This window comes from Wyeomyia smithii, chromosome 1 (assembly GCF_029784165.1).
Source record: "Wyeomyia smithii strain HCP4-BCI-WySm-NY-G18 chromosome 1, ASM2978416v1, whole genome shotgun sequence".
NCBI lineage: Eukaryota > Metazoa > Arthropoda > Insecta > Diptera > Culicidae > Wyeomyia > Wyeomyia smithii.
This window is the reverse complement of record NC_073694.1, coordinates 6,634,557-6,658,441: the sequence shown is the minus strand read 5'-3', so window position 1 is coordinate 6,658,441 and position 23,885 is coordinate 6,634,557. Positions and strand designations below refer to the sequence as shown.

At 38.8% G+C, this 23,885-nt stretch overlaps 1 protein-coding gene across 5 annotated transcripts in view; it reads left to right on the top strand.

Annotated features, from left to right (window-relative positions):
- LOC129717644 (G2/mitotic-specific cyclin-B3-like) overlaps positions 1-23,885 on the top strand; it is a 35,366-nt gene that overhangs the window by 3,360 nt on the left and 8,121 nt on the right. The window contains exons 1-2 of one of the 5 annotated variants that reach the window (XM_055667704.1): positions 4,934-5,210; positions 18,035-18,538. In XM_055667704.1, coding sequence (XP_055523679.1) covers positions 18,471-18,538 — 68 coding nt within the window. In that variant the 5' untranslated portion in view covers positions 4,934-5,210; positions 18,035-18,470. Of the gene's footprint in view, positions 1-4,933; positions 5,211-5,274; positions 5,561-17,842; positions 17,961-18,034; positions 18,539-23,885 lie in introns of those variants that run through there. The other 4 variants (XM_055667707.1, XM_055667706.1, XM_055667708.1 and 1 more) reach the window with 4 other exon arrangements.

The following is a 23,885-nucleotide window of genomic DNA, read 5'->3' as shown; positions in this document are numbered from 1 at the left end:
ACCCTAGACATGATACGGTAAACGACCGACCGCATAATTCACTACCTAACTCCAATTTAGAGGGCTAAATTTCATTTTTTATCTACTACAAATAAGAAAAACTGGATTTACGCTTTGCTCTTTACCAGTCCGCATAAGCACTGATGATGACGGTATGTCGCAGTCGAAATATGTATTTGTACGGACTAGTAATATTTTCAATATTTACTTCTCAAATTTCTAATAGAAAGGAAACTTACAATTCTTTTTTCTGAAGAAATTGGTGTTCATAAACCGTTCAGTGGCTATAAGAATTTTAGCATAACATCTGTTTCAGCTACAGTTTGTGATGCGGTGAAACTTAATTAGCCAGAAGTACATATCGCAATGTTCTTCCTGCTCGTCACAGCTACGAAGGGGAAGCGAGCTTGAGATTGGTCGAATGTACACAATTTGAACAAGTTTGGTATTGTAAAAATATTTCAGTTATTTGGGCAATGGCTTAGCTGTCGACCAATATATCGGTGTCTTAAATCTAGTCTGTGACAGAAACACTGTAACATTTGTTACCGCTACAGTGTGCGACGCGACCTAATCTTTGAGAAGTACACATCCTAACGCGGCTCAGTCGTACAAAGTGAATTGAGTTGATTTTTTTACATTGAATTACATTTTAAGGCTCATCTTTATTTCAATTTCACCAGTTCTATAGTACAATAATTGATTTTTTGTTCGTTAAACTGCTCTGTTTTTAGCTGCATAGCTATTAATTGATTGAATTACTAGTTATATCCTATGTAACTAACTCATCAAGTGTAAAGCTCTTGGATGAATTTAATACTCTATTTTTAAAATTTTTCATGTACAAATCTACAATGTTTTCTATCAGATTGACGTTTGCTCGTTGATGAATGTCTACCACTCTTGTTTGGAATAGAAGGTTCAGAATCATCTGAAAGAAATAATTCTGTACTCTTTGTAGCTTCAGAAGATGAGTTTTGCACAGTTTTTCTAGATGGGTGAAGTATATAGCATCGTAAGTTGAACTACCTGTTTATATAGCACCTGTTTTTTTTCCGTTGATAACTTCGATCGTCGGTTAATAAGTGGATTCGGGAGAAGTTTTTGGCGACTTTACTGTCTATATGCAAACAATAAAGCAGCTTCTCGTCGTAGATCAGGCCAAGATAGCACACTTCTTGGGACCATTCAATGTTCACATCAACCATCCTTATCTGTGAATTTTTCCACTTTTCCAGGTATTCGAAAACACTAGTTCCGCGTGAAGTTTCATAACCATAGCACGATTACTCTTCCGTTGTATAGAATCGCAGTGTCGTCAGCAAACAGTGAAGGTAACCCACCACCAGGTAGTGTAGGAATGTCTGAAGTAAACAGACTGAAGAGGATGGGTCCATAAATGCTGCCCTGAGGCACACACTTCGGATTTTCTATCTTTGAGGTAACTTTGGATTATATCGACTAAATAGGTTGGGAAATTAATCGAAGGCTTTTTCAATATCTAAGCACGCAATCACTGTAGATTTTGACACTTTTCTGTTCCTCAGGATTATGTTGGATACGCGCTGTAGTCGGTGTATGGTTGAGTGGCTTTTTCGAAAGCCAAATTGTTCATCCTTTAGTGTGTGCTAGGATTCGTGAGTAGATGGACTTCTCGAAGATTTCGACAAGTGCAAACTAATCGGACGGTGGCTACTGTGACAGGTTGAGTCCTTGCCAGGTTACAATAATGGAACCATTTTGGTTGATTTCCACTCAGCTGGGACGTGTTAGGAAGCCAAATCCTTTTGGTCCAAGTCTTTTGAGCACTAGGTTGAATAAACCGTCTAGTCCAGAGGTTTTTATGTTACGGGTAAACTTCATGTTTTTTTGCATCTCTTCGGCGGTCTTCCTATCTACCTGTGTGTGGCAATTCACTGGGAGTATTGACAACATCACACATAGTTTGCGCAACAATTGGTTCCATTGAATTCACTATATTTTGACCAAGACTATTGGAGGCCGGAAAGTGTACTGAAATCGCGTACGCTTTTTCACTTTGTGTTTAACTAAACTTGCCCGTTCACTGTGAGAGGAAAGACATAACTTCGTTGTGTTGCGTGATGAGCAGTTCGCCAGAAGGGTCTCGAATAATTTGGTAGACTTTCCATATCTGAGAAAAACTAAACGTTTCTAATTTTCAAAAAAATTTCACTAATGTGTTTCATCACTTTTGTTACGTATAACCGAAGCCTAGTCTCCTCATGGCAATTCGCAGGGATATAACACGTTTCGTATTTATCAAATACATCAATCAAAATATCATCAATTCTGTCAAGTTATCTTCAGGAGATGTTTTATGGGCAAGATGAGGACATGTGAATTCATAGCATTTATGGTACCTTTCTCTCGCCTGCTCGTCAACGAAGTTATGATACTAAGGCTTTGTTTTACTCAATATAAAACTACTAACAGCTACATATATTTGCAGTGGTGGGCACCGCTTACTGAAAATTTAGCGACGCTAATCGCTAATCCGCTAACTGGAAAAATCAGCTCGATAATCGCTAGACGCTAACTTATCAATGCGTAGATTGTCATATGGTTATATTTATTACTCATAAAAGCCAATGAAAATAATAACTCGAGTACTGTTTACATTTATAGATTCAAAATTCATAGAACGGTGCTCATGCTCGATGGTTTTGTAAAAACAATGAGCAATACAAGTGATTTTTGCTTGTATGTAAAATATATACTTTTATGAATGTTTTTTTTTTTAATTCATTTATTATTTGATGCGAAGAAGTAGAACTGAACCAAACTGAAGTTGCCATAAACTCAAGCGCATCAGAACTTATAAAAGTTTATGGCATGCCGAAAATTTAATCTAGATCACCTTGAGCCTGTTCTTCAGGACTCCCATTGGAACCCCATTCTTGAGTAAACTTGTGTCGTAAAGAGAGGAACTCTAGACAATTATTACAATTAAACGTTGTTAGAATGAAACATACGACCTAAAAGTAACTTTCGCAGTAAAATAAAAGGTGTACGAAATCGAATTGCATCGTTCTCAAATAGCTGTATTTTTTCAATGTGTATTGTTGAGTATAGTGTATAGTGGGTAGCTCAAGCTTTCATGAGAAATCCGACTTTCGGCAGCTTCTGGGACTTTGGTACTTCACCCCTCATCATAAATTCGAAGTTCCTGTGGACATTAGAAACCGTATTTAACCTCGTAACGTTACTCTAAAGAGTGGTACGAGTCAAGGAAGTCAATTTCGTACTGAAGCATCTCAACCCCCAGAACGATTTTTCAATGTTTATTTATTTCAAAACTTTATTACTCTTAAAAAATGTGCCATAAAATTTTTATATGGAAAGGGAGGAAGGGTTTTTCTCCCTCACCCCGTAGTAATTAATCATCGAAACTTCGAAAATCGGTCTAGCGAATAAATATTGTGTTTTCTGTACTCCGCACTTCATATTATTATATCAGTATTGAAGTAAGTGACACCCTTATCATTCATATCCGTGCTGTGTGTGAGATTTTTACCCTTCCGTTTCAAGATTACTGCTCTATGAAAACGAGTCTCTTTGCATCCTACCTATGTCGTCAAGTTATTGTTTCCTAGAAAGATATCAGCTAACGTTTCTCTGTGGTCAAGTTGGTTTTAATAGGGACTTATTATCTCAAAAGAAAGGAGTCTTATCAAAACCTCATTCCCCGTAGCCATATCAAGTCACAATCACAATTCACTGGAGAGACTCTTATTACTAAGCCTCTGATCAGTTCTGTAACAATGACTTATATTTTGTCATGAGAAAGATGTCTTATCAAAACTTCGTTCCTCCAGCCAATGTCGTGCCATAATTACGATTCCTCGAAGAGAACGGTACTCAGTGTTATTATAAGAGGGACTTCTTTTTGTTAGGCGGACTGTCAGGGTGTGTGGTACCTGAGAATAAACCCTCGTTGAACCAAATGGCCTGATTCTATTAAGATTTGAACCCACGACAACCCGCTTGTCAAAGCGGAATAAATAACAACCTTATTGCGATTTTCTTTCATTTGAAGTGCAATTTAAAATTGTACTTTTGGCATTTTTATAGCGACCAAACTTTCATAGCAACCTTCCGTACGGCTCTTAATTTGGCGCACTTCGTATCAAAACGTTGATACCGTTTAGTGAAAAGGAAACATAAACAGAAAGTTGACAGTCAATATATAGGAAATCACTTCCAAACATCACTTTTGACTATCTGCTTTAATTTGATATTTTATTTTAGGGCACCGCACGTTAACTTTAAATCAAAACTAGACAATCCAATTCAAATTCAATCAAAAACCACTGTTAATGATATATCGTTGGTCGTAATCTTCTGCAGCCCTCACTATGATTCCGTTAGATGAATAGTTGATGAAAATCTAGAATTTTGTCCAACCGAATGGCGGTCCCACTGTTTCGCCTTTTCCGTCGTTCATTTAAATACCCTGGTAGTCGTGATCAGATCGTTTGTTTTGGTTTGCTCTGCCGCACCGGTAGTCCGATTTGGTACGATTGTATTCGTAATTCATTGGTCGTTCCAGTAACGATAACGAACACCACGAAGAGTGGGAAGTGAAAGAAAGGAAGCAACAATTAAAAAAGGGCGAAAAACCGAGGCTCGGGGCGATAACAGTTCCACCGATGTTCTAATGAAAATATTTCCGTGTAGTGTACAAAACTACTGTGTTTAATGTAATAAACAATTAGAAATTTTCTGATGGATTGATGAGTAGTAGGTTTTCTTCAACTTGCTAGCGCAAGTTGTAGGAATTCAATCAAACTTCTAACGTCGAAGCACACATTCCGTTCGCAACGGTCTTTTCGCTCATTTCTCTTTCGTTGCATCGTTCCGCTTTCTGTTTCTCTCGTTCTCACCAGTGACGTTCATACTTGTTTTCTTTCTATTTCTACGTACGAAACGAACGTACGTGCGCCGCGCACCGCCTGCTTGGTTGGAGCGAAGCTGAGGCAGTAGAGTGAAGTGCGTGTGCGAGCGGAGTACACATTAGAAGCAAGCAATTGTAACGTCGGGAAAATAACTGTCGTCACGAAGAAAAGGCACGAGGCAGCGAATTCTACTGAATGTTCGTTATTTTGTTTTTTAAATAGTCAAAGATTGTTTGTTGATTACCAGTGGACTCGAGTGGTTCCGGTTGTTTGTTGCACGACGAGACATAGCAGGTGAGAGTGGGTTAAACAGGAATTAGAACTCGCTTAGACGCTTTTCAATTGTTTGTGGACCTTTGAAAGTCCGTTACGTTGTCTGTGTTGATAATGCCGATTGACGGTTCACAGTGCTGCTGGCGCTGGTGTGCTGGAAATAAAATGGCCATCCTTCTAGCCTAGTTGGGCGAGTGCAAACAGTCACATGTGATGTGTTTTGTGTAAGTGCATAAAGGATAGTTCTAACTGGTAAAATTATCCATTGGTTACAGTTTTCAAAGTAAACAGTTCAGGTACTGCTTTGAAAATACTGTATAAAATTGTCAATTTATGGTATTCGTTTTGTGTTCCATTCTTAAATTATATAGGTAGGTTTCACTAAGAAAAACTAGAGTATTTTTCCATAAGGAAGTAAACAAATCGAAAAAAAATCGTATATATTGTACTATAAAAAAACTCGAATTCTGATTGTATTTTTTATAAAAAAAACTCATTTTTTATATTATTTTCCTCGCCTTCGATATTCTAACGATTCTAACGCGCATTGACACATGACAGTTCTACCCATCGGTTCGTTAGTCATAAGATTGATAAACAATTCAAACGCTCGAAAAGGATATGAAGAAAAGGTGAAGAGGCAAGAAATGGATTCAGTCGAGAAAAACGGCCTCGAATGATTTCAAATTCAAAATGATTTTATTGGTACGTGTTCAAAATTTTTTAATCGAAGTAAAGGCTAAATTGCGCAAACTGGTATCAAACATTTTGCTTTCTTGTACGATAAAAAATCAATTGAAAAAATACAGTTTTCATTATATCAAAGAATTTCTTACATATATACTGTTTCAACAGCTCTGAGTGAGAAAGTAAAGATCATATTCTGCTCATTTGATATAACAATTGATCGAGTTTTCCTTACATCCATAGTAACAACATTCGCACAGCACTGGAGACGCTAGTAATCATCAATAACTGTCACAGTTCCGATTTCCGGATTTGCTCCAATTGATCCGTAGCAGCTATAAATAACATAAATTTTAGCTGCAATTGCTGTAATCAATGTCAGTTCTAGCAGCAGCTGCTGCATTCTGTTTGAAATCATGGATTGATGTATCGAACGAATTGGTTTCTCGCTTTCTCAAGACAGAGACACGAGACGAGACCAGGAGGATGGTCGCTAGTGTTTGCGTTCAAGGTGTTCATCTTTCCAACGCCCTTCGCTATGCTGTGGTGAAGAACCTACAGGTAGATTCTATCCTCTACACATACGTGTAGCAGCCTATGTACAGCAGCAATATTCTGCGGTCCGACCCGATTACTTACCTGGGATGTTTCTGGCCTATATACAAAAAGCAGGCGCTAAGATGTTCCAAATCACCCCTCAATCTTCGGTGGGTTCTGTGTGCTGTTCAAAAACAAATGATAATTATTGCTTTACCCATCTATGTACTAAGACAAATTCAGGGCTGATTTACAGCTGGAAAACTGTTCAAAATCACAGCAAACTAATGTACGTCAACGGGGACAGTGATGACACCTTTACCCCCGTCAGTAAATGGGACCGATCCTTCCGAAATCATGGGAAATTCTTCGATCTAATTTCGTTCACTCGCGAGCTAAGGGGACCGACAGCTAAGCTCTTTAATTTCTGCAGGCCCAGAACCAAAACCGGTCCAGCGCGATGTCTGTCAAATTCGCGAAGTACCGCCACAACGCTTCCTGGTTCCCTCTTGAATAAAATGACACAAGCGCAAAAACCCGTCCATCCGAACAATAGTTATTTAACTGTAGCGCATAATTAGTTCGCCTGGCGGTAGTATTTAAATTTGTTCGTTCCCTCCGTCTTGGCGTTGATTATGGGAAACTAAAACTGGTCGCTCGCGAAAATCGAGCGATCCGTTTCACCGACAAACAAAAAGTCAGTTTTTTTCTCCTGTCTGGTGGTTTGGCGCATGGTTTTCCACTGGCCTGGAGAGTAACAAAGACGCATGTATCAATCCTCCCCGAGGTGAATTGCATTCTTAGTTGACATGCCTGGGCAGGAATACACTTTCTTTTGGGTTGATAAGTCGATGTACATAGACGAGGGATGAGATATGGTCCCTCCGATGTATGTGCGTCAATTGAATGATTATATATCAAACGTTCGTTGTACAAAAGGAATTTTAATTACGATCCTTTTGACTTAGTTTTCTTAAGGGCGCTATTTGCAGCGTTTGCTTGAGTAATATTATGTATTTTCGAGAAAAAATAGTGACGAACATGATAGGAGTAATATTTGTCAAATTTAAAGAATTTGTGACATTTCACAGATTCGGTTCTGTCAACATGATTTTTGAAAGCTAGTATCATGCATAGTGAAACAAGCATCGGTCTCGGTCGGGAGTTGCGTGCCATCTCCCTAGACATGACCATGTTTGGTAATTTCTCTTGACCACCAAAATTGAATCTTCCTAATTTGGACTGCTGAAAAACTGCCAGAAACTTAGATAGAGAGTTGACGATTAAGAACGAATTCAAAAGCGGTTAAAAAGTTCAAATTTAACTAAAAAACTAATGTTACCCTCGTTTTTTGTGAGAAAATATTGAAATACGTTTGAAACAGTATTACACTTGAACATTTTTGCTTACGAAACGTTATCTTTTTACATTCATTCAAACATGTGCAAGAACCAATAGAATTGCTTTAGGTGGTATACACTTGAAACTGTAGCCAGTTTATAGATGAGTTTTCAAAAAAAAAACTTAAAAGTTGAATAACTCCGAGTAGAATAGAATAACGTTAAACCATATGCGTAGAAGAGTTTTAAATCAATTAGGGCGCTCTCTATGCAACTGAAGCGACAATTGTCATTTTCGAGCCTTCCTATTAACTTTAAATGATAGTTAGGAAATTGAATAAATAGTGACGAATTTTAGGCAGAATTAGGCTTCTAAAATTTCGTCTTCACGAAGAAATTCAGCATGCAAAATTTCAACCGATATTCACTTCGGAAACAACTTTTTTGACAAGTCATTGCCACCTTAATCATCAAGCAATTGTATCGTCCCAGATCCTTTTTTTAAAGGTTTGACAATCTCTGTGCGATCGAAGCCTTAGGCTTAGGGGTGGGCGAAACGGCTCTTTTGCTCCGCTCACTCACGATTCTGAACCGACTCATACGAACGGCTCTTGGTTCAAAATGATTCACTAGCGTTGGCAGTTCGTGTTGTCTCGGTTCGCGCGAACCAAACAGTTTTGGTGCGCTCAAAGAACCGTGGTTCTTTTTCGTGAGCCGTTCGTTCTTTCGCTCTTTTTTAAGAACCGGTTCATATGAACGGCTCGTGAGCCTTTCGCCCATCCCTACTTAGGCTTGGTCCTTCGTTTTATGCATATAGAGAACGGCTCAGGACTAATATGTTTTATAGCTGATGCAACTCCTGGTAATTTATCCGCTTGTTCATTTCCTTCGATGCCACAGTGTCCAAGAACCCAGTTAAGGTTTTTCTGAAACAAAATGGTAAATCAGATACAAAATTCTGAATCTAGAATTCTTGATTCCGTACTCAAAATCTCAGTTCGGAATCAACACACAACGCGATTCTTGTGTGGGAAATTTTTACACCTCGTATTTTCAAGGTCGAAATATGAAATTTTGAATTGAAAATAAAAAGTTCTCGACCTGGGTTCAAACATGTCTAGGATTCAAAGCCAAAATTAAGAAAACAAAATTCTAGAAATTTAAAATCTAATGCTCAAGGATTTGAATATCAAAGAAAACCTCTCGTAGCTTAAGTTAATAAACAATCTGGATAAAACTGGCAAATCTATACCTATAAAATGCAATCCTGTCTGTCTGTCGGTCTGATCCATATAGGTACGGAAACTACCGAACCGATCGACGTGAAAATTTGTATGTAGGGGTTTTTGGGGCCGAGAAAGGTTCCTATGATGGTTTGAGACCCCTCCCTTCTCTGGAAGGGAGAGGTCCCATACAAATAAAACATACATTTCTGCACAACTCAAGAACTAACCAAGCAAATGGAATCGAATTTGGCATGTGGATGATTAGGGGTAACAAATATTGCCACATTAGTTTGACACCCCTCCCAATTCTTGCCATACAAATGAAACACTAATTTCTGAACATCTCAAGAACTAACCAATTAAATGGAACCAAATTTGGCAGGTTAATATTTTAAGGTGTAAAAATATGTCCATAATGGTTCGACACCCCTCCCTCTTCTATAAGGAAGGGGTCCCATATAAATGAAACACGAATTTTGCATAGCTCGGAAACCAATCAAGCAAATACAACCAAATTTGGCATGTGAATGTTTTCAGGGGTAACAATTATTTCCGTAATGGTTCGATACCCCTCCCTCTACTGAAAGGGAGAGGTTTCGCACAAATGAAACACACATTTCTGCATATCTCAAAAACTAACAAAGCAAATGGAACCAAATTTGGCATGTGGATGTTTTCAGGAGTAACCAATATGTCCATATTGGTTCGACACTCCTTCCTTTTCTAGAAAGGATATGTTGATATGTTGAGGTTTTTGAGAGCAAGAAAAATTTTCATTGTGGTTCGACACCCCTCCCACTTCTAGATGGGAGAGCTCTTATACAAATCAAACACAAATTCCTATGGTGGTTTACAATTTAAACAGTTATTTCAACCAGGTTTTCCGAAAAACAGCCTAAAATGATGGGGTCTATGTTCAGGAGCCAGAAATCGACTCCAGACGCCATTTTTGAATTAAAGATGAAAACTTTCGGTTTCTATTTGGAAAATGTCTCCAAATACCATTTTCAAATCCAAGATGGCGACTACCAGTTTCTGAAAAACAACGGAAAATTACTAAATACCACCCAATATGGGTTTTTCCGGAATCGTAATGATGCACTGAAGCCACAAATCGACGTCAGACAACATTTTGAATTCTAGGATGGCGACTTCCGGTGTCGGGAAAACAGCCGAAAATGACCAAATACCACCAATTATGAGTGTCTTCAACCAGCATGACGCTCAGAGGCCGGAAATTGTCTCCAAACGCCATTTTGATGTTCAAGATGGCGACTTCCGGTTTCTGAAAAACAACGGAAAATTACCAAATACCACCCAAAATATAGGTTTTTCCGGAATCGTAATCATGCACTGAAGCCACAAATCGACCTTTTTTTCCGTGTTGGGTATTTTATCACTGCGACCAATTTTTTGATCTTTTGTGACAATCGACCTCAGACACAGTTTGAATTGTAAGATGGCAACTTCCGGTATCTGGAAAATAGCCAAAAATGGCCGATTTCCGTCCAATATGAGTATCTTCGGAACCAGAATGATACACAGGAGCTAAAATAGACCACAGACACCATTTAGAATTCTAAGATGGTGACTTCCGGTGTCTGGAAAACAACCGAAAATGACCGAATGCCACCCAATATGAGTATCTCCGGAACCAAATTGAACACAAAAATGGGCGAGACGAAGTTTGCCGGGTCAGCTAGTACCTACATAAAAACTTTTTTTATATTTTAAGAATAAACTGTTTGAATGGATTGCCAAAAAACTGGTAGAATCCAGTTCAAACTGGAACATTGGAAACTCTGGCTGCTGCTGTTCCTCGAGAAATGGGTAGGTTGATTGCTCCAGGAGAAATCATCCACTTTACCGTTCAATAATCGATCGAGCAAATCGGTAGTAGTAGTAAGCTTTTCTTTATTTCCTTGATTTTGTTTAGTTTTAAACATATAAAGTTACAAGTGATTTACATTAATGTGGGGGCCGTTGACCGGCTAACCCGCCGGATGATGAGTGTGGAAGATCAGCTTGCTTACGCGTACTTGATTACCCTGCTTGCTGAGAGGAACGCCGATAAGGAAAATTGAGCAAATTGGTTCAATGGTGTGCGCTTTTATAATCGACTAATATTTGCCTAATGACTTTGACTAATAATCTACGCTCCTCCTCCGATCCTCCGATGGGGGACGTTGGGCAGATTCGTCGACTTCGGTACCACATCCATATTCAGCCGCTCCATCTCCAACGATCGTTTCGAGTAGTTCCCCGTTCATGGTCAGCCCGGAGCGAAAGAAGAGCGGCTTTGACATCCCCTTCTCGCTGATTGTCAGCCACAGCAGTACCTTCTTGGGGAACTTGGTGTGTGAAATAAATTTCACCTCGGAGCTCATTTCCTTCGTGGGAGAAGTGAAATACGAAGTTTCCTGTCAGTCATTGCCATCCAGGGTGAGATAGGTCTCGACGTCCATCACCACTGCTACGTCGCGATTTGCCGGGAAAATCGACTTGACCGTCTTATTCAACCGCTGTCGCAACGTCATTGCCATCTGGAGAACATGGACATACATGTCAGGGACTGCCGCTTCCTGACATGTATGTCCATGTTCTCCAGATACTTTTTCACTGTTTAACCGCATGCACCAGTTTTCCCTCGCTCTTCCTCTTCAGCATCCTTTGAAGCTCAAGGTCGTTGGCCGTCCGGAACCGGGCTTTCTTTCGATGCTCTGATCGTTGTCCAATAGTGTCAAGATGTTGTAGATGCCGGGACGGGCATACCCGGCGTCCACAAAGTGCCGCACGATGTCCGTTTTTGACACAGCGGGGTTCCGTTCTTTGAACGCGCACACTTCTGAGCGGAGTAGCTTCACTTTTTCTGCCATCACAGTTAGAGTTTGACTGATAGAGCTGTCAATTTTTTTTTTTGCAGACTTATGGGTTAGGGACCATCCATTAATGATGTCGCGCGTTTAGGTGGGGGGGGGGGGGGTTTAAATTATTGTGACATGGGGACATGGGCTTGAATGTGACATCTCATTTAAACTCAAAAAAAATAAATAAATAAAAAAGTCACATACCTAACCACAGAGTTTAACTCAGAACTATTTATGATATTTGCATCATTTATTTATAGTTCTACGATCCCTTTTTTGCCTAAGATTTGCTTTAGATAAAATAAATGACAATTTTTTTTCTCGTTAAAAAGCATAATGTTCGTTAATTCTGTTTTACCGTGCATGTTCGTTTATGAATGACAGCGCAATTTCATTAATTTTCAGTGTCTCTCAATCCAATCAATAAATACAAAACTTGTGATTAAACGTAAATAACTAAATATTGATGGTCTTTCAAAAATCAGCAATGATGCTGCAGTTATTGTCTCGGCTTTCTATGTCGTCGATATGCGACTCCATCAACAGCATCCTTGGACTTAGAACTAAACGCTTTCTAGTTATCTTCTATAATCTTCTTTTCCTTTTAGTTTCAGCAAACGTTAACTCGCATTCTTACATAGCAGCTGGTAAAGCAAACCGTTAATTCATATGGTCGGTTTCGTGAAACATTAGCACAACTCAATTGTTTGATGGGAAACGTTGTTAAATCTTGTTAAGTTTCATCCCACGAACTCCCGTTTCAAATTTCACTAAAATTCCAGTGTTATGAGTGGTTGCACGAAATCGTCGATATTATAGTATCGAATCAACGTCTGGAATCGTTTCATTCACTTTTTTAAGTATCTGCGTTAGGGAAATGCACAAACCGTGTGGAACGGGTGTGGGAATATTTGACCTTGATTTTTTTTCGTTATTTGCACTATGTAACAAGGTCATTTCTCTCAAGCGTTTTATTTTTTTTCTGCGATTTTGGAATCAATTTTGAATCCTTTCTTATTAAGTTCTATGTTCTAAAGCATATCTCGTCGATCTGTGCCTAATTTGAGAACTTTCTTGCCTCTTCTGACCTTTCAAAACATTTCTCGTCTCGATAATTTCTTTGGCGTTTTCTACCTTTCACAAACATTTCTTGCGAGGCTGACTTTGATTTGGGATTTATCGGGTCTTCAAAAGTGTTTCTTTTGACGTAGGACTACGTCTAACCGCACTATACCGAGATACATTCCGCGAAAACTAAAACCAAGATGTAACGACGGAATGAAAGATTTCAAACGGTTATACTGATGTAACCACAAGATGGACCACAATAATCGATATGTCGTTGGATTGATAAAATGATGGACAATTTTGTGATTTTTCAATTTTCATAATCACTTCATTGTTAAACAGTGAAAATTGAATAAAAGTTTCAAGGTCGAATTTTCACCAACAATGTACCAATCATATGCGAGCACGCCTAGCACAGACTTCATGAATAGACACCAACTGCCTGCAGTGATATCCTGTACAGCAGTGGCAAAAAAAATTTGACAGAATCTCCCCGTCCCAATAGGTCAACTAATGTTAGCTTCCATCAGCCTAGACTAAATTGATGTCTTGAAGGTAAAGCTTTTTCGGAAAGTTCGTAGCCACCTCCACTACCAGACAGTTTTACGTTCTGCTGTTAACAAATATGTTAATGTTAATAAAACTGATGTCTTGAAGGAAAATATGATGGCACAGGCAACAGTACTGCACCAAGTAATGTATAAACAGAGCGCTGGTTCCTCGTCGTCTATCAGTGCAGGAAAACTTGATATTCATTTTTGTGCAGTCAAGCCAAGTGAAAACTACATTGCCACTGTTGACGCACAGTGGGGCGTGGAACACAATCGAATTGCCGTTTAAATTGTCTTCTTCTTCTTCTTGTTTCGTAAAGCAGCAAATATCAGAATTCAATATGATTTTTCGGATGTCGCAAAATAGGCTGCGCCGCCGGGGACAACAAAATGCGTTGTTTATTTTTGAACTCTACACTCTGCCTTTTTTTAGATTTATTTAAATAACTGAATATAGGGTATTTAAAAGACAATAGAAAACCAAAATGCTCCGTACAGATCTTTGAATAGGTAGTTAAACGAGCTGTACTGATGATTATATTTTACTAGCTAAATGAATTTAGTCCAATATGACAATACTAGTTGCATCACGCGGTGGCGGTTTAGAGAAACACCAAATTCATTTCATCTTGATATTAGAGTTCCGACGTTAGTGTTTGTATTTTTCAATTGAAATTTTTTTGAATTAGCATTTGCAAGAAAATATTACTTTCCATAACCTTACTTGTAATTGAACAACGCTATGCAAACATTAATTGCTGAGCCTAATGTTGTGCATCACTCTAGTCCAGTTTATTTTCGAAGATAACGGACATATAACTTTCAAATATGGTATCTTCGTTGTTCTTTGGTATCTTGAAACTGATCAAACTTTTTTCTGATTGATTCTGTATACTGATAAAATGTTTAAATTGACCTGAATTGAATGTTAACATGTTCATAAAATTCTATGTCAATTTCAAATTTTCTGTGAATATACATTTTATACTTAAACTGTAATTCGTTATCGATATTTTTTCCACGAGCTCGTAATTACAGGAAAAAAATTTATGTGACATCTTTGCCGCTTTGTGATCGGTGAGTGAGCCAACTTCAACAAGACAAATAGATATAGAAGGAAGTTTAATTTCTACTAAATCGTACTCAATTAAATATTTTATAGAAGGTTGCCTTTTCGCGCATTAAAGAAAATTCGCTGTATTAGAATGAAAGGTATTCATCAATGGTCCAGAAACCAAATTTAGGGGAAAATCAAGTAACTAACTTCTTTATTTTTGTAGATAGAAAACCTTGTTTTACAATTTTATAGCTCCAGTAATTTTAAGTAACTTTGTAAAATAAAGTTTTTTTCTAAAACATTGCTATAGAGCTCTAGACCCAAATTTTCTCCTAAATTTGGTTTCTGGACCATTGTGAATGTTAAAGAGAATATTTTTTATTCTAAGATAGAGTGCTGCAAAGAAAAAATCAAAATACAGACCCCGTTCGATTTTGGCAACACCTCAGAATTTTTTCTGTTGCCAAAATCGAACCATGCCAATAATGAACGGTTTTTTTCATGACTTTTGGGACTTTTTAAATGGTCAAAGACGACCTTAACAGTAGAAATGGCCACCAATGAACTAGTTTTAGTTCCAAGTCGTTGGAGGTGTCGCTTGATGAATTTGGGCTGACGACCTAGATACTTGATATTACCACCGGAACCAAAACACCTTCCTTTTGGAAGATGTTGAGCTTGAATTGGTAAAAATAAATCAAGCAAACTACAAAAGTAAAACTAGCTCAAATCAAACATTGTCAAATAAAATTATAAAATTATTGTAGTCCTACGTCAACTATGCGGTCGTGTCTTGGTTACCACCCTCCTACTATTTTTTTTGGCCATTTTAAACCTAATTTAGAAAAGGAATGTTTATTGATCATTTTAAACTAATTTCTTTACAACTAATTTTTACCCGTCCACATTCAAAAGGAGGACAGTGTGTGCAGCGAACTGAAAATATACAGTCTTGAAAAAATATACCGCATCCAGACGGGACTTGAACCAGCAATGTCCTTGTATCCGGCATGGTAGTTATTGATCTTTGTTTAAAAACATTCGAAAAGGCTTTCCGTTATTAATTTTAATTTTGTTCAACTCATCGTTTCTGAGTGCAATTTGGTATCTTTTTTTGCCATTCTGAGCTTAATCTGAGCCTTAGAACGAGTTTTTTCTTCATCATTTTGAGTTTAATTTGAATTTTGTGAATCAATTTAATGCGGAATTATTTTCATTGCTCTTTGAGAAGCTCTTTACGGCATTTGGGTGCGTTTAATGTTTTTTTTTATGTTGGCCGGATTGAAGCATTTTTTCACTATCCTGTTTTCGTTCTGAATCGGTATTTGAAGGTATTTTTTCGTAATTCTGAGCTCAGTTTTTACTTTTCCGTGAGGTTTCATTTTTATATCTTTTGAAACCGTTTTCGATCATTCTGAGTTCAATTTAAACTCAATTTTATTCCGGCTTCGAAAGCCGTTGTCCGTTATTCGGAATTGTATTGGGTCCAATTTCTTTTAATATTATTTCACAATTTCAAGCTCAAATTGTTAAATTTAAGATCATTTTCAGTATTTTGTTACTTTACTATTTCGTTGTTCTGAGCGTAATTTGAGGTTATATTTACTAGCCCCAAGTAGAGCTTTGTTGTATTGCTCAGCTTCGAGAATTCGCAATAAGATTTGAAAAATCGATCAAACATATTTTCTTTTGGTTTCCAAAATAAATTTGACGACATTGAAATACCGTGCTGGATCGAAATCCGTACACCTAAGCACGTGATAATCTTCGACGGTCAATATAAAATCAAGAAATCACATATTGCTTTGAACTGTCATGTTTAGTTATAGGTCTACTTATATTTTATCACTATTTTCCAGCAAAATAATTAAAATCACTCCGAAACTCGAAAAAATCATGTTTAAATAGAACATGTTTTGAATCGAAATCCGTACACAGTTTTTTGTCTGAATCAAAACCCGTACACTTTTGAATCGAAATCCGCACACACGCGATATAGACTGGATCAAAGTCCATACAACAATGGAATGAAGAAGTACAAAAATGAACATCTTTTATTTATAATTTATCTTTAAACTACCGAATAAGTATATTTTGAGGATCAACTGGCTCCTAAAGTTTCACACGGTTTCCTAATTTTCGATATCGGCCGAAATAGTGCAATTTTCGTAGCGTTTCGTAGTAACCGGAACGCCGGAACCTCTCGAAGCTTCCCGGTACGACTTTCCCTTGCGCACCTCAGTCACAGCTCGTTTAAAATTGTTTGCCGTATATTTATACTTGTTTTCTTCCATTATATGCTGAAAACAAGAAGAAAGTTCAACAATATATGCATGATACACACGCTGTACGGATTTCGATTCAAGCAAAAAACAAGAATCAAAATCCGTACGGCACAGTTTTTGTTGAATAAATACAACTTACACTATTTATTAGACAATATACAGCTCGAAAATGACAAAGACTTACCTTTTCCAATAATTTTAAAAAGATTCACACTTATATCCCACTTGAAAATCGTTTTTATCTGAAGAACGTTTCCTTAGAAAATTCTCTAACGATACGATACAATGACAACTGAAACCGATGTTTCATGGCCTACTGGCGCATAGTTTAATTTAACAGAAGGCCAACAACTCAACGGATATGTACATGTAACTATCATATAAATTTTCACTTTTATAAAGCTTAAAACTGAAGAAAAACATCAAGGTGTACGGATTTCGATACTGTACGGGTTTCGATCCAGCACGGTAATGCAGCAAAGTTTGAACGATGAGTAATCAGATAACCCACCACTATCTGTCGAGTGTCGAGTGTGGCGAGTGTGTGAGCCCTTTGGCGGCAACCCACCATGGTAAGGCTTACTGACTGTGAATCAACATAAGTGTGGGTCCTTTTTACCGGATTTGTGGCGCGTAACAAGTCCGTGCATGCAGCGGGTCTCACCCGGCGGTTCTTGGTTCTGGATTGTGTTGTGTATTTTTTTTTTCGTACGTTTGTGTATGTGAACACCGTCGTGTAGAAAGAAGGGAAAAAAGGACACGAAGGATCGCACAAGGAAACATTCGAAAGGAAATAAGACGATTGTCTTGATTCCGACAGTTCCTTCAGCTGGAGTGGAGTAGTGTACATAGGATCTTTCATTGTAAGGAATATTTTTTGGTTATTTACTTGCTACTAGAGTGGCACTGGTGTGACCGAGCGACAAACAGTGGTTGCATCTCGCTCATTCTGTCTACCAGAGGACTAGTCTGGATTTGACGGAGCGTAAAATGCGCGCGCCTAGACAGAATAGCCTTATGGCGATCGAAATAGTTGCCAATCGCGCTCCCGGCTTGACGATTGTCTCTGCCGTTGGCATTCGTTGGATGCTCGGTTGTTGATGTTTTTTGTTAAATCCTTTTGTTTTCTAGTTATATTTTAGTCGTTAGTGTGGTTCGTTCCTCTGAACTGTGTTACTTTTGTACAATGATTTTAACCAATTTATTTTTTTCTCTTGGTTTTTTCAGGCCATAATCGATACGGTGCTAAACTCAACAAAAATCGTTAATTGATTGGATTGTGGGGAATACTCAAAAAAAAAAACAGAATCGCTTTGCAATATATTTTGGCTAGTAGATGAAAAAAAGAGTGTTAAAAATGAATCCGTTTAATGGTCTCCGGTGACAAACCGTGGGCAACACATTTGGGACTTTCGGTATCGAATTTGCGAAGAACAGCTGAAAAGTGAAAGGCGGTTGGAAAAGCCGTTGTGAGTTGTGAGCGCATTCCGTTTGTTGATGTGTGTACGTGTTTTTTTAATGTGATCTGACGTCACACTGTACAGCTGGAAACAATTTAAAACAATAGTTAGCTGGAAACGTACAGGAAGGGGAACTCCAGTAGTGCACTTTGGACAAAACGATATAAGTTTTTCGGTGTTAATTGGTATTGTTCAGAACGAAGATGGCCCCTGCCAAACAGAACGGAGCGACTACGGCCTTGTTGCCTTTACTTAGGAAGGTGTCGACTCGGTAAGCTCTGTTTTGTGATGCACTCTATTACTAACAATCTCTGGTCTTAAGCATACCACAGTAACAAAAAAAAATCTTAAGGTAATATGAACAGCAGTGTAAAACATCTATGATCATATATCTGACCCTTTGTACTGAAGCAGATATTAAACCACTTCTGCTAGTGTATCTGTGATTGTCAATCTGGTTATACCGCAGACATACTTTCATGCTGAATTCTCAACATGTGTAAAGTTTTATAACCATCAATTCAAAAAAAAAAATACCTACTAGAATACAAAAACAGATAGCGCTACCAGCAACGTCAACCTTGTACACCTGTGGTTTTGTTGTAGCAATAAGCTCAGCATGCACGTGATTCATAACGTATTTCTGTTTAAAAATTTACCCGGAATTCTCGGTATTGTTTTTACTTGAACGTATGTCTGTAGTTTTATTTTAATTGATCCAGTTTATGAGTTCCAAATAACTCGAAATGTCGCATTGAATTCTTTGATACCGAGAATGATATTCGACAAGAATACGAGAATGACATTGCTAAAATATTCGATAATCTAAAAAAGTATAGCAAAGTGATCGTTGGAGGAGACCTCAACTCGCAGCGCTACGCATGGGGAGATGAAATCTGCGACAAAAAAGGGAAATTAGTCATGAAAGGTATGTTCATTACCAACCTGTTAATTATAAACGATGGAACATAAACTTATATGCCTCCACAATTGAAAGTAAGACCCACAGCAATAGATATAACGTTCTACTTGTCTGCTATATTTGGTTCGCTGGAGTAAATAGTGGCAAAGAAAAAAACAGAAAACAAATAAAATAAGACAAAATAAGAACCCAAGTTCTGGTGATCAAAAGCAGTTGACGAAGCATAGCAGGAAAATCAACAAAAAGTTCAGCATAAAACATCTAATAAACTTTAAACGGAAATCTACGGAAAAAATGAGGAATTCTCTGACGAAATAGAATCGTTTACGAGCTCCAAAGAATTTGGCTGAAAATTAGACGCCTTACAGGGAAACGCACCGTACGAAAACAGAATAGCACAATAATAGATGACAAAAACTTAGCTGAAACATCTCCTGCGAGCTACTAAGACATCTTCAACCCAAAGGGATCGACAACATAGTTGGGGATATCAACAGCATGTGTAAGCACTGTCTAAATGATTCCCTTAAAGTCAACCAGTCAACGACCTATCTCTCACAATAATGGCTAAACCAGCAATCCTAGAGCGACTTCAACAGTCACTGGGCAAACGTAGAATATTACCAACCATGTCCTTCGATTTCCGCAAAGGTTTATCATTGCACACATGTTTATCCTTTTTAGCTGAAGAGGTCAAGGAACAAAAACGAAATCGCCAGATCACAACAATCATATGAGTTGACTGAAACTTTCAATGCTGTAATAACGAGTAAGCTAGAAGAAAGTTCAAAGCGGCTGCTATCGAACCAGTAATTGTTATGTGTGTTGTTTTGTTTTTGCGAAACAGGAAATTGTGTTTACCAATTTGAGCAGAACCATCAGCAATGGGCTCCCACACGGTGACGTGCTATCACAGAGAGCAGACGTTCATCTTATTTTCAAAGGATGTGTAAAAACTTGAAAGCGTTATTTCAAACGTAAAGCTCCCGCTATGTGGCGTTCGCGTCACAATGTTTATGCAGTGCAACCACAAGACAGATGTCGTAAGTGTATTAACGTAATTCGATTCAAATTTTTACACACGATTTTCTAATGCTTTTATATACGAACATGAATGCCTGTTTTTGTTGTGCTATCAACAACGTTGTTTGACGTTTATACAATGTGACTCTAAAACCTGTTGAAAATGTCGCTCTAGCCGACGACTTTGGAATTCTCGTGAAAAGAAAAAACCTGGAAGAGGTAAACGAAAATGCCCAATCGCATTTGAACCGATTTTCGGAAGCGACAAAAGAACTTCAGTTAGAAGTGAACCCGAATATAACGAAAGCATTGCTACTTCAAGATAATGACAAAATCTTAGATATATCTATTCCCGGAGTAAAAATAAACTAGCAGTAGCCAACAATCAGTGTTTGAGAATAGTCACGGGTGCTACTCGTTCAAAACCGGTCAATGTATTATCAGCTATGAGTGGACACGGTTTCAAGTACCACATCTACTACAGTGCCTGTAAAACAGCGGAACGAGCGTCGAATTAGGGGCAAACTACAGTTTATTCAACACCTACGTCAAAGATGAGTTCTATGAAAAGCTGGAACGAACCTATGGCAAGTGCCCAAAATACGACTTAAAATTCGTCATCAGAGATGCAAACGCATAGGCATAGCCTCCACTCGTCAACCAAAGAAAACGGCATGAGGCTGATAAGCTCAAATATTTGGAAACACCTGGATGGAGGCATCCAAATGGAGAAGTCTGCTCCCCCCAAATCGATCACGTACTGAGCAACGGTCGGTAAGTTACGGATGTTACTGATGTTAGGTCTTACCGGGGACCAAACATTGACTCTGACCATTATCTCGTCGTTTGTAGGATCCGCGCACGGTTGTCGAACGTGTTGGAATCTCGCACAAAGACGACGATGGGTTTCAACATACAGCCAAGTGGAAAGATCACTTTCAGGCGCTATTAAACGGTGAAGAGCGAGAGGAGCAAAACAAGAACAGGATGAGGATTATGAGCGACGCATTCGACGCCTGGGTTCGAGTCCCACCGCCGACATAGGTGTCGATGGTTGTGAGGTGGCGTGATCCACTCACAACCAACCCAACTGGTCTAGATTCAATCCTAGCCGGCACCGGGAGATTTCCTGAGGCGAAAAATCTCTGGGATCACGACTTCCATCGCATGAGGAAGTGAAGCCGTTGGCGCCGGTCCGTTAATAAACGGGTCGTAAGTTAGGGTCCTAGGTGGAGTTGCCTCCCTGGGCGTCGGTGATTGGCACAACAACAGTGGCGGAACTAGACCGACGGAAAATAAGCGAGAATAAAAAAAAAATATGAGCGACGAACAAGCTTTGGAGCCACCAACACAGAAGGAGGTTGAAAAAGCGATTAATGAGCTGAAAAAAAAACTAAAAACGGGAACGAGCGGCTGTACTATGCGATCTACCAGATCATACTGAAGATCTTGGTAGATGAGCAAATGGCGAAAAACCAGTTGATGAAAGGCCTCATATACCCAAGATAAAAGAAGGGCCATCGACTGGATTGTTGCACCTATCGGATATTACGTTGCGCAACTCCGCACATAACGTGCTCTCACGTAGCTTGCGTTTCAGATTGAGACTGTTAATGGAATCCTTCGTTGGCGAATACCAGACTGGTTTCGACAGGGGCATGCCTCGATAAGTTCCGAGAGTATAATTTGCAGACTCACCATCAGTTTGTAGATTTCATGGCACCTACTAATCAAAGTCGCTCTTGAAGGTACTGTACTGCCGTTCTACGCATAGTTGTCCCATGTTACTTTTGGCGATTTTCGTTTTTTATTACCAATGAGTCTATTTCCATATATGTTTTTTGAAAAACTATCAAAAATAACATTGTTTGTTCCGAAAATCTTGAAAAACCATGCCAAGTCTGTTTGTCACATCTCCCATAGATGATTTTCTACACATATTTGTCCCACTAGATTTTTCCTATTCTAATCCATCCCACTAATTACTAATTCCCATATTTACAACTTGGGAAGTGCTACAGAGCGCTAAAAGCTTCTCCTCACGACGTTTGGCTACATTACGGGTTTCAGGAATTCGGTACCGAAAATCTCTGCTTGATTATTTAAATGCAATACGTTCATATCTTTGTTAGGAATACCTAACCCTGTGTGCTAGTTTGTATTCTGAATGCCTTTCCGTTTCGAGCATAAGAAGATAAACGCATGAGATTCATACTATTTGAAGGTTGTAAGAATTTTTTTTGTGTAGCCTAGTGGTGAAAGGCTAGTAACGTTCAACTATGACTGGAATGGGCAATCTAGAAAAACAATTCCACTTTGTAATTGCTAGTCATCTGATACTTATTCAACTTTCATCTGGACTATCATCACTTGCGTATAAAGACAACACGATTAGCGTGATCGTTTTCGTGAAAAATTAAACAGCCTTGTATCCCCAGTACGAACTTTGTATTGGGAAACATCGAATGCACGTGGTGGGACTGATATGCGTAGAAATGACCTATTTGAAGGCAAATTTCTCGGCATTAGTGTCCTAGTGGGTATTTTTATGAAAAAGTATGTTAAAACGCAAAACATTCAACTAGATTTATTCAAAACGGTCTATTGCAAGGTAAAACTGGTTAAAAGCCCATAATTGCATTTGCCACATTAACGCGATGCGTAGAAGTATTATAAAACTTTAACATCGTTTTTCTCATTTGCATGATTTGAAACATGGAACAAATATGCGTAGAACGGCAGTGTACGAAGAGCAAACGTGCAAAGAAACGGTATGATCATCACGAAATCTCACATGCTCCTTGGTTTTGCGAACAACATTGCCAAAACAAAATAACTGACAGGGAGCGTGGGAGTCCTGGTGGTGTTGGTGCTGAAATGAGGATTGGTGGGGAACGATTTGAAGTCGTTGATGAATTCGCTTATCTTGGTACGCTTGTGACATTTGCGAACACGACCTTCTACGGACTACGTAACCAGCGATGATATTTGGCGGTGAATTGGAAAGATGAAGTGTGACACAGACGCATGAAACACGAGTAGTTACTGGTATACAAACCTGCTGATATAGGGCAGGTAATACAGCGGAACAGGCTTCAGTGGGCTGGAAATGTGGCCAGAATGCCTGACGAAAGAGCCACCAAAACTATATTCAGCAGAGAACTAGAATGAGGCCGTGGTAGGCCTCGTACTCGGTGGAAGAAGATGCACGATCTGCTGGTGTACGAGGTGATTGGAGAACGGCTGCCCAATACAGAAGAAGCTGGACACCTCTAATTCGTTCGGCCTCAGACCGGTCAACGTTCCGTCGGCCAACAAAGTAAAGTTTGGGTGGACAGGAACCTTTGGAGCTTCGACACGAAATTATAACTGCCAAGGAAATCGCTCGAAACATTTCAAGAGACGCAGTGGTTGCTCGACCACTGAAGTTTCCGAAGAAATTTTCGAACAAATAAGTCCCTGAACTGCTATTGATCAGAATGAACCGGTAGAGTCATACGCATATCTGAACATGGTTTACAAGTTGAAACATAACTGCAATCTAGTTAAACTAAAAATAAATGCGCTCTTTGTCGGAAGGACCTTTACAGATGCTTCTAAAAATGCGGTATAGGAGTTATCGATCGCATCAATCAACGATACAGCAACCGCTTGTTGAAGCACGAAGTCAGTA